Source organism: Chrysemys picta, chromosome 8 (assembly GCF_011386835.1).
Source record: "Chrysemys picta bellii isolate R12L10 chromosome 8, ASM1138683v2, whole genome shotgun sequence".
Lineage (NCBI taxonomy): Eukaryota > Metazoa > Chordata > Testudines > Emydidae > Chrysemys > Chrysemys picta.
This window is the reverse complement of record NC_088798.1, coordinates 75,470,206-75,481,553: the sequence shown is the minus strand read 5'-3', so window position 1 is coordinate 75,481,553 and position 11,348 is coordinate 75,470,206. Positions and strand designations below refer to the sequence as shown.

At 47.2% G+C, this 11,348-nt stretch overlaps 1 protein-coding gene across 4 annotated transcripts in view; it reads left to right on the top strand.

The window, feature by feature from the left end:
• The first annotated feature begins 6,223 nt into the window (after positions 1–6,223).
• The window catches only part of UBE2D2 (ubiquitin conjugating enzyme E2 D2), a 56,267-nt gene continuing 51,142 nt past the window's right edge, over positions 6,224–11,348 (top strand). Inside the window, exon 1 of one of the 4 annotated variants that reach the window (XM_065554838.1) lies at positions 6,224–6,467. Coding sequence is in view for 1 of the 4 variants with exons in the window: in XM_065554836.1 (XP_065410908.1) it covers positions 6,640–6,663 (24 nt within the window). In the remaining 3 variants the exon portion in view is untranslated. Of the gene's footprint in view, positions 6,664–11,348 lie in introns of all 4 variants that reach the window. The other 3 variants (XM_065554836.1, XM_065554837.1, XR_010589845.1) reach the window with 3 other exon arrangements.

The following is an 11,348-nucleotide window of genomic DNA, read 5'->3' as shown; positions in this document are numbered from 1 at the left end:
TCTAATGACACCTCAATCCATAGGTGCTGACTCTGTGGCTGGAGCACCCACAGGGAAAAACCCACTGGCAGCTCCCCACCCCTCCACCCCAGCTTGCCTCCGCTCTGCCTCTTCCCCTGAGCACCCCATGTCCCTGCTTCTCCCCCTACCTCCCAATGCTTTTCACCGCGAAACAGCTGTTTTGTGGCAGCAAGCGCGGGGAGGGAAGGGGGCGGAGGGGGAACGTGGCGTACTCGGGGAAGAGGTGGGGCTGGGGCGGGGACTTTGATGAAGGGGTTGGAATGGGAGCGATGCCAGAGGGGTCGAGCACCCACCAGCACCGGGAAAAGTTGGCACCTATGCCTCAATCTGGGACAGTTCCTCAGATTTGTGACCTAAAAAGAATGGCTCAGGTTTGGAAATCTCCTTCACATCCTCAGCCGTGAAGACCGATGCAAAGAATTCATTTAGTTTTTCCGCAATGGCCTTATTGTCCTTGAGTGCTCCTTTAGTATCTCAATCATCCAGGGGCCCCACTGGTTGGTTAGCAGACTTCCTGCTTCTGATGTACTTAAAAAAAAATTTTGCTGTTACTTTTTGAGTCTTTGGCTAGGTGTTCTTCGAATTTTTTTTTTTTGCCTTCCTAATTATATTTTTACACTTCATTTGCCAGAGTTTATGCTCTTTTCTATTTTCCTCATTAATAGGATTTAACTTCCACTTTTTAAAGGATGCCTTTTTGCCTCTCACTGCTTCTTTTACTTTGTCGTTTAGCCACAGTGGCACTTTTTTGTTTCTCTTATGTTTTTTAATTTGGGGTATTCATTTAAGTTGAGCCTCTATTATGGGGTCTTTAAAAAATTTCCATGCAGCTTATAGGGATTTCGCTTTTTCACTGTACCTTTTAATTTCTGTTTAACTTCCTCATTTTTGTATAGTCCCCCTTTTTTAAATTAAATGCTACAGTGTTGGGCTGCTGTGGTGTTTTCCCCACCACAGGGATGTTAAATTTAATTATATTGTAGTCACTATTACCAAGCAGTCCAGCTACGTTCACCTCTTGGACCTGATCCTGTGCTCCACATAGGACTAAATCAAGAATTGCCTCTCCTCTTCTGGGTTCCAGGACTAGCTGCTCCAAGAAGTAGTCATTTCATGTGTCAAGAAACTGCATCCCGTCCTGAGGTGACATGTACCCAGTCAATATGGGGACAGTTGAAATCCCCCATTATTATTTTTTATTTTAATAGTCTCTCTAATCTCCCTGCACATTTCATAGTCACTATCAACATGCTCGTCAGGTGGTCGGTAAAATATCCCTACTGCTATATTTTTATTATTAGAGCATGGAATTACTATCCAGAGATTCTATGGTACAGTTTGGTTCATTTAAGATTTTTACTTCATTTGATTCTATGCTTTCTTTCACATATAGTGCCACTCCCCCACCAGCATGACCAGTTCTGTCCTTCTGAGATATGTTGTACCCTGGTATTACTGTGTTCCATTGATTATCCTCATTCGACCAAGTTTCTGTGATGCCTATTATATCAATATTCTCGTTTAATACAAGACACTCTAGTTCACCCATCTTATTATTTAGACTTCTAGCATTGGTATATAAGCACTTTAAAAACTTGTCACTTTTTAGCTATCTGCCATTACATGATGTAATTGAATGGGACTTCTTTCATTTGACTGTTTCTCATCAGATCCTACCTCTATTTTATCAACTTCCATCCTCTCCTCCTTACTAGGACATAAGGGAGGATCTATTAATGAAGATTCTCTAGGAGATGTCTCTGTCTGAACCACGTGCTCCTCCGCACCTGTCGGTTTCCCCCCCAGCCCTTAATTTAAAAACTGCTCTATAACCTTTAAGTGCCAGCAACCTGGTTCCATTTTGATTTAGGTGGAGCTCATCCTTGTTCTATAGGCTCCCCCTTTTCCAAAAGTTTCCCCAGTTCCCAATAAATCTAAACCCCTCCTCCCTACATCATCTACATACACGTATTCTAAGGGACCATTCAAGGTGAAGTGACTAACACTCCTGTAATTGTAGGACAAAAAAGGGAGTTAGTAGGTACAGATTGTTGTAATAAACCATAAACCCAATATCTTTATTAAGACCATGATTTTTAGTGTCTAGCAAAGTTATGAATTTAAGATCCCGGGCTCATCTTTTAAAAGTGTTGTGCAGGTTTCCTTTGAGGATGAGGACTGATAGGTCAGACAGAGTGATCACTTTGTGATAAGTGTTCACCCACATGTAATATAGTGGTTTTTGTCTTTTATAATTTTCCTGTGTGAGTTCATTCAAGAGCATAATGATTGGTTTCACCCACATAGTTGTTATAGGGGCATTTAATGCATTGGATGAGGTACACCACGTGTTGAGATTGGCATGTGTAGGACCCATGGCTCTTGAAAGGTGTGTTGAGGGGGGTGTTGATTGTTCTAACAGAGTAGATATATCTGCAGCTTTTGCATCTGTTCTGGCAGTGTCTGTGGGGAGCTTGCTTCTGACGATGAGCTTGGAGATGTGGGGGGAGGGGGTGGTTGGAAGGCCAGAAGAGGGGATTCAGGAAAGGGATGTAAATATTGTTTTAAAAGTTAACTATTTAAACAATTAAAATTGAATCAGTTAATGGATATAAAGGAGTGGCTGGCAGGCATGGCTGGGGCTACTCTCGGAGGCATGGGGCTGCTCTAGCCAGCTGGCGCAGGGTTGGGGCCATGCCAGCTGGCCCACAATGGCTGTGGGCTAACAGTTAGGATGGGTTAACCAGTAAGACTAATGCTTACTGGTTAACCATTTAATATTTTACATTCCTAGTTCAGGAAAGATTTCTTTCAGGCTGGTGTCCCCAGTGAGTATGGTTGTAGTTGTTACATCCCGTCCAGCAAGGGTGTTGAACATTTAACCTGGATTGTATTAGGCAGAATGTGACTAAGTTTCCATATTGTTTTGTCCAACCCTCCCAATTTTCTGTCAGCAAGGATAGATTACATGACAATGATTCATCTACCAGCTCACTTGAACTAATGAGCCATTTCCTCAGTTTTAGGTCTCCAGATGGCTCGCAATTGTCACACAGGAGGAGGATCCTTACAAGGGAAGTGTCTTCCTTCCTTCTCCCTTACAGGGTACGTCTTCACTACCCGCCGTATCAGCAGGTAGCAATCGATTTATCCGGGATCGATATATCGTGTCTCGTTAAGACACGATATATTGATCCCCGAACACGCTCACCATCTACTCCGGAACTCCATCAGAGCGAGCGGCGGTAGCGCAGTCGATGGGGGAGCCGCGGCCGTCGATCCTGCGCTGTGTGGACCCCAGGTAATGCAATCCAAGATACTTTGACTTCAGCTACGCTATTCGCATAGCTGAAGTTGCGCATCTTGGATCGATCCCCCCAGTGTAGACCAGCCCACAGAAGCACACCACTAGAGTAAGTAGTGATAGGATTGCATGCCCCTAACCAGAAATAATATATGGCGATATACCTATCTCATAGAGCTGGAAGGGACCCTGAAGGATCATTGAGTCCAACCCCCTGCCTTCACTAGCAGGACCAAATACTGATTTTTGCCCCAGATTTCTAAGTGGCCCCCTCCAGGATTGAACTCACAACCCTGGGTTTAGCAGGCCAATGTGCAAGCCACTGAGCTATATGAAATCAAATAAGACCAATAAAGCAATTTGATTTTTTTTTCTTTTCCTTACGCAAATGTAGTGAGTCATAATATATATATTATTATACTCCAAATGGGTAATAAGTCATGAATTCCACTGTTAGTGGTGGAAGTGCTGGGATCACAGAAAATAACTGTTGCTACATAATCAGTTTAAAAAAAAAATCTGATACTTCCAGCTAAGCAGCTGGTTAAATAGCTGGAATTGCTGTTTTTATTTCCACATAGCACATGACAAAGCTGAGAAAATGCCTGGTGGTGGCTATTCTTCTCCGAAGCTGCTGTTGACAAATTGTCCATGCTATAATTTAAACCATAGCACTTTCTACACTTTCAACTGGACTTTCTCTGCCTTGTGTTAATTGGCTGTTTGCTCCCTATCCCTCATTCTTCACCTCAGCTCCACTCTCTTCTCCCCTCACCTATCCCATTCCCCACCTGATTCCCTTTTCATTGAGCTTATCCCCTCTTAAGTAAACCCACTCCCCTCCAAAAATCATAGAACATGACATTTGCTGCCATCACCTTGTTCACTCTCCCTGCGTGTCCTACCCCCTTCCTCCCAGTGTGAGTATCTTATCTAATTTAGATCATTAGCTCTTCAGGGGCAGGAATTGACTACTCTGTGTATGTGTATTACCACCGGCCCTGAGGCACTGCTGTAACAAGATGAATTACTGTTCAAAAAATACAGTAGAATTATGGTTGAGAACAATTTGCCAGAAGACTGCGTGCCACATGGCTTTGTCTGTGTATTTAACAGTTCAAACTTTGCTATGAACCGGTCCCTTCAGGTACTCACTTGCATGATTTTTCAATGTGTTCTTTTAACTGTACTGAGTGTGCATGCAACTCATTTTAAATTACTTTCAAATACTGTTACATGGCACACTATGAACAAGGCATCAAATGTACATCAAAGAGGGCAAGCAACGGACAGGCAGGAAAAGGAGAGGCACAGAAAACAGGAGCCACCAAAAGATGCATTATTCCAGACACTTTCACATTTTTGCAGCTGAGTGGCAAGAAATTATGCTATGTGGAAGAAAAGGTAGCTTCACAGCCTGGTCTGTATGATGACGGGCTGCAGGATGCCTTATTCCTGCTTCTCCCACTGCAGGGTTACCTACAACCATGGGGGAATAAAGAACAAGTATTATTACAGCCTTTAGCACAGAAATTTAAAAGTGAACCTCCTCCCACCTCATTCCCAACTAGGCCTCAAGTCCTTTCAGTACTGCCTGTAGAGCACAAAGTCTAGACTTTCACAGGACCAGCCTTTGTGCAGATGCCCATTACTCCTAGAGAGCTCCAATGTCTCCTTTCAGAGAAAGTCCATGAGAGGATCTCTCCCCCTTGTCACTGCCATGGCTTAGATCATGTTGTGGGTCACCAAGCAGGAAAGCAGAGCCGAAGGCTTATCATTCTGAGCCCTTAAGGCAGGGGTGGGCAGGATGGGCAAACTTTTTGAACCGAGGACCACATCTGGGTATGGAAATTGTATGGCAGGCCATGAATATTCACAAAATTGGGGCTTGGGGTGTAGGAGGGCTCCAGCTGGGGGTGCGGGCTCTGGGGTGGGACTGGGGATGAAGGAGTTGGGGTGCAGGAGGATGCGCTGGGCTAGGACTGAGAGGGTTGGAGGGGGAATCAGGCTCTGGGCGGTGCTTACCTCAAGCAGCTCCAAGAAACAGTGGCATGTTCTCCCTCCAGCTCCTACACAGAGGTGTGGTCAGTCAGCCTTGGTCACTGCCCTGTCCACAGGCACCACCACTACAGCTCCTACTGGCTGCAGTTCCTGGCCAATAGGAGCTGCAGGGGCAGCACTTGGGGTGAGGACAGCGTGCAGAGCCTCCTGGCTGCACCTACACATAGGAGCTGGAGGGGGAACGTGCTGCTGAGAGAGGAGGGGATGGGGTCCCCTGGAGGGGAAAGGGAGACAGGGAGCAGCATGTGTGTGGGGGGGGGCAACGGGCCCAGGCCGGAGAGAGGAGGGGATGGGGTCCCCTGGAGGGGAAAGGGAGGTGGGGGGGGGGCAATGGGCCCAGGCCGGAGAGAGGAGGGGATGGGGTCCCCTGGAGGGGAAAGGGAGGTGGGGGGGGGCAATGGGCCCAGGCCGGAGAGAGGAGGGGATGGGGTCCCCTGGAGGGGAAAGGGAGGTGGGGGGGGCAATGGGCCCAGGCCGGAGAGAGGAGGGGATGGGGTCCCCTGGAGGGGAAAGGGAGGTGGGGGGGGGGGGGGCAATGGGCACAGGCCGGAGAGAGGAGAGGAAGGGGCCCCGGGCGGTAAAGGGGAGATGGGGGAGTAGCGCGGGGGAGATACGGGCCCAGGCCGGAGAGAGGAGGGGACAGACACACTACAGCCGGGTGCAGGGTTATAGCCGCCAGCCGGAACCTCCCTGCTCCAGGCCCGGGCCCCCTCCGCACTGCGCAGCCGCTCTAGGTTTCCCTGCTACTCTAGCCCTCCACCGTCCGGAACCTCTTTCTTTCTCTTCTCGCGAGAAGTCACTTCACTCCAACCCTTCCCTCCCCGATCGTATCCTTCCGCTTCTCCGAGCCCCTTTCTGGAGAGTTCTGTGTGAAAAGAGAGTGAGGAAATAGTCCCTGTGCCCGAGCGGGCCTCATCACCAGGTGCTGCTGCCCCTCCGCCCGGCTGCCCCCCTGGTGACTATTGGGATAGTGGCGGAGTGATACGGCCTCGGAGGCAGCAGCGCATAAAGGCCCCGCGGAGTGATGCGGTAGCAGCTGCGGCAGCGAGCAAGAGCCCAGCGGCCGCCGGGGGAACAGAGAGCGAGGCCCTCCCGCCGCACCGAGACTCCCTCCGCGCCACCTTCCCCCTCCCAATAGCGCCGCCACCGCCGCGCCCCTCCCCCCGCGAAATAATCCCGAGCGAGCTCCCCTCCCTCCCCCACACCGCCCGAGCCGCGCGCCCCCTCCCCGCACCGAGCCCCTCACACACACAATGGCGCTGAAGAGAATCCATAAGGTAAGGGCTCACGGGCTGGGGCGTCGCGCGCAGGGCGGGCCCGGCCGGGCTCCTGCTCAGCCGCCTGGGAGAGAGGCTTTCTCCTGTTCGCGGCCGCCACCTCGGCCTCCTTGTCCGCACCCGGCCGAGCTCAGGCCGCAGCCAGGAGCCGGGCCTCGGCTGTGCTGTAGGCCCCGCTAAGGGCCTGGCCTGGCCTGGCCTCGCCCCCCGGGAAGCGCAGGGAGCCGGTTCCCGAGTACTGGGTGGGGGTAGCTGCCCGGGTTCCTTCCTTAGTCCCTATCAGGGGGCCGGAGGCGGCCTAGTGGTGAGGGAGGCCGGGTGTGGGGCAGCCTGTCCCCCCTTACGTAACCTCGCTGGTAGGGGCTACCCGCGCAGGAGCTGGGCCTCCCCTGCTGCGAGGCGAGCCCCGAGCGGCTGCCCGCCGGCCCGTGTGCGCTCGGCCGAGAGGGAGCCTGCTCGGGAAGGGGCTTCCCGCAGCCCCAGAGCGGGGCTCCGCGCAGGCGGCTCTGAATCCGGAGCCAGCCAACTCGCGTGGCTGAGATAGAGATGCTCGTTGTCGCTGTCAGCCCCGCGAGCTCTGGCCGGCCCGGGACCGTCCCTTCTCAGCCATCGTCGGGCGAACCGAGCTGGCCTGAAGGGACCCCGCACGGGGCGGTTTTGGGCTTTTGCATCTCTTTGTTGTTTTGAGGCTCGAAGATGGCCTGGCAGGTGTCTTTCAAAGACCCAGGTAGTCTCTTACGAGACAAATGTTGGCTCTGTAGGCTATAGAGAGAGATTAGTGACATTATAAGAGCAGAAAGTGAAAGCTGAAAAACTGATGGTGAGGGATTGTAACCAGACTCCTCAAACCTTCTGGGTTTTTATCAACACGTATTTAAGGTCAATAACTTTTCTTGAGTAAAGGAAACCATTATTAAATCTTGAACACTTTGCCTTCTGTTAGGGGGTTAGTGCTCACAATATGCACCCACAGAAGCTGAAATTTGTAATGGTAAACATGCAGAAAAACCTCTAGATCTTTTATGAGTTGAAGGACCTAAATCAACTATATATTTTTTTAAAGCTGGGTGGCAAAATCTGAGGCAGAAGATAGTCCTGATTGCTCACTTAGTTATGTGGTCTTTGCATAATCCCCAAGAGTCAAAAGTGGTAAACTCATTTTGATTATCAAAGCTAAACAAATAAGACTCTAATACAGGGAATAAGGTCCTCCGATCCTAACAAGCTTTCTGCTCAAAGTCTCCCTCCTCTGTGGAGGACATGTAAGGTGCTGCCCAGGAGTTTTCTTTTGAGGCTGGAGGTAATCCTTTTTGTAGGAATTGCTATGTAACCCCAGATCCTGAAACTCAGGAAGTCCTTCTCAGGTGCAAGTTTGCTTTTGTTTAACTTCAGTATTGAGTGTGGCAACCTTAATAGACACATGTACTTGCTGTATGAGCTTGTATTTTTCCTCAGATGGAAAACTTACCCAGTAAGAATTTTAAACCTTCTAGTGAAAGCCTTAACTGACCTTTGTAACTGCTGTAACTAGTAGATTGTTATTCTGCCCAGTTTCAGATTTAATATTTGCTAATCGGAAGCTACACTGTATCAGATTCTTGTATTTTGGTAGGTGGTAGTGCCTACTAATTTTTCCTAATCTATTCCTCCCTTTTAATCTCCTCTACCACTACTTGGTTGTCTGTTAGTGGAGGGTGAAGTGACCATAGTTGTCAAACTGATTAGCTGAATACGTATATTCAGCTAGACATAATAGTACAATGCTATTTATTGTATGCTACTGCTCATTTACAAGTGGCTTCATCAGAATATAGTTACTTAACACATCTGAAGGAAAATACACCTAAAAAAGTCTGTTCCTGTAGGCCAGAAAAGTCTCCTGTCTCCTAGTCTTTTTGTAGGAGACTGTCAGTTTCTCTTGTACTCTGGAAAGCATTATAAGAAATTCTTAAGTAGTCATCCCCATAGTATCTAATAGAGATCTGAAAAGGACAGCTGTCCAAGAGTAAATTATTGAGGAATCTTTTGCTACCCTGCTTAGTCTGCCAAACAAATGGCATACTTCTCCAAAACAAGATCCAGCCCTGAACTCTGACTTTTAAGTCCAAGCCCCAAGTGTGCAACCTTCCTGTGTGTTTTCAAGTGTGGATTACGTGTTTCAATTCTAACTCAAAAGTTGGATAAAATGTATAGCAGGTGGCTGATGTGGAGATCTTTGAGGCCATTTCTGTTCTGATGCACCCAGCAGTGGACTAATTTTTTTCTGCTGTGATTGCATGGCATTTGTAAGTGTTCAGGAAGCTTTATTTTAATGTTTTCCATTGATCAAATTAAAGTAGCTCATGAGTGCCAAAACGTACCAGTTTGAAAAAAGCTTGTAAGCTTGAGATTTGTCTACACGGGGAAATTCATTGGCATAATTATACCAGGTTACCTATAGCAATATAATCCCCCCATGTGGACCTGTACTTATGGAGTAAGAGTGCCTTTTTCTGGTGTAGCTTATGTTGCTTTGGCAAACGTTAAAGTGTCTGAAGCTAACTTTGAAAAAGGCTCTCTTCTGGAATTAAACCACTATAGCTAGCTGGTAATTTCCGATGTTGAAAATAATTGTGATTTTACAGATATGCTAAGAGTACCACTTGGATCTACACATGTTCACTAAACTGATACGCCTGTCAAATACCATTTGGCTTACCTTTGCTTTCAGATGGGTTAAATTCCAGCTTAGTTGGTATCCTTTCGCTCTGCACAAGTCTAGCACCCCTGTAGACAGCATTAAAATGACAAGTGGTTCAGACAGTGGCCTTTTCAAAGTCTCCTAGAGTCCTGTCTCTCTGCAGGTTTGTGCCAGGAATTGAGAAATACCCAGAGGGAGTTGTAGCCAACTGTAGAACAGCACTAGTGTGAATATCATACAGAACACTAGTAGGCATGGTTAGCATGGACTTTACCATTTGTACTAGGCACTTGTTTCAGTGCTCAAGTCTAGCCCAAAGTGGTTAGGTCATAACATGGCTTAATCACTCAACCTTTAATTCTTTGTGTTTTAACAACTCAAGACTTGAAGAAATTTCAGTCCTTGTAACAGATGGAAGACTGAAACTGAATAACTATTCTTTCATCTGTTCACAAGGGTGTTGGTATGGTGGCTGCCCTTGAATGCTAGTCCCATATTCCAAGATAATTATAATTTTGGGGAAGGATGGGGTACTTTAAAATAACCATAATCCAAATGTTGGCTGTAGACCGTTTATGTCTAAATATTTGAAAAATGGCTGTGGCGTGTGCTCTTGCAACTAAAACTACATATAGCCTTTTTATTCTAACAAAGGAGGCATTCCAGTAGAGTGAAATGCATATTCTAAAATGCTAACTTTAAACAGGGTGTTGTTGGGGGAGGGGGAGAAGGGAATCACATCCCTTTGTATGGGAAGGGCTCCTAAGCCATACATTTCTACAGATTTTAAGCTTTCATTGAAAAAGTTTCTAGCCCTTTAAAATATTTTGACACTTAGGCCATGTCTATACTGCTTTGTAGTTTGGACTATGGGGAGCGAATAGCAGTGTGTGCTAAAGTGCTGTGCAGTAACTCCTGTGTTGATGCTGCAGACACTGACTTAAAGGTTTGTACTTTGCACTGAAGTAGTCCTGGAGAATCAGCAGAATACTTCATGGAGGAAGACCTCCCTTAAAAACCACCTCAGAAGCTGGAATTGCAAATTCTCTCTCTCAGACTTTACTAGAGGAAAAAGTTATGAGAAGTGGCTATAACGTAGCAGCAGTCCAGTAGACTTTGGAGAATGGAGTAGGGAAGATGAAAGTTTCTTACCCCTATTTCTCTAACATAGCTATCAGTCTCTGGCCTGTAGGAAGATGTTCATTGTGGGTAAGGCACTGTGAACTGGGATTTGAGATATCAAAGTTCAGTTCCTAGTTCTGCCACAGAATTGTTGTGTGACATTGGGCAAAGTCAATTTGTCTAATTTGTCCTTGCCTTGAAGGGGTCTGGGTGATTAGCTCACTAATGATATATTCTGATACTGTGGGGATGGGAGTTTCAGAAGTACTTATGTTTGTGATCCAAAAGTTGAAGCCACTGATCAATTTACAGGGACAGTACCCTGGTGGGGTTGTGGTCCGAGATGGCCTCTTGGGAGTCAGGTCATTTCAGAGGCAATGCAAAGTTGTTTGAAGTCTGACTGTCAAGAGCTGTAGATGCTCCTAGAGGGTCTTGTATGAAGTATGAAATCTGATACAGTGGCCACATCTCATTCAGCAGATATCCACAGGAGAGAGACTTGCTTTGGAGTTCTGTATTCTCTAGTCAGAGTGCTTTGAAGAAACTTTAGTCCTAAAACAGATGAGGTCTTGGATAAATTAAAGGCTGTAAGATAAACTGTCAGATCTCTTGGGTTGTGTTAGTCTGTTCCTTGCAGAAAATTTTCCTTCAGGTTGCACAAGGGGCAATCTCAGCAGACCTTATCTGCATGTCTGCTGACTCGCATCTAGAAAGTTTGTGAAGCTCTTCCCTGTTGGAAGAAGCAGATCTTCAAACAAACCTGAGGATGTGCAGGATGACCTCAAACTGGTCAGGAGATCCAGAGTTTCTTCCTTCCCACTATCTGGGGAACACTTGTCCCAACTCTTTCAGGCAGGGGAAATCATTTAGCTTGACGTCCTGT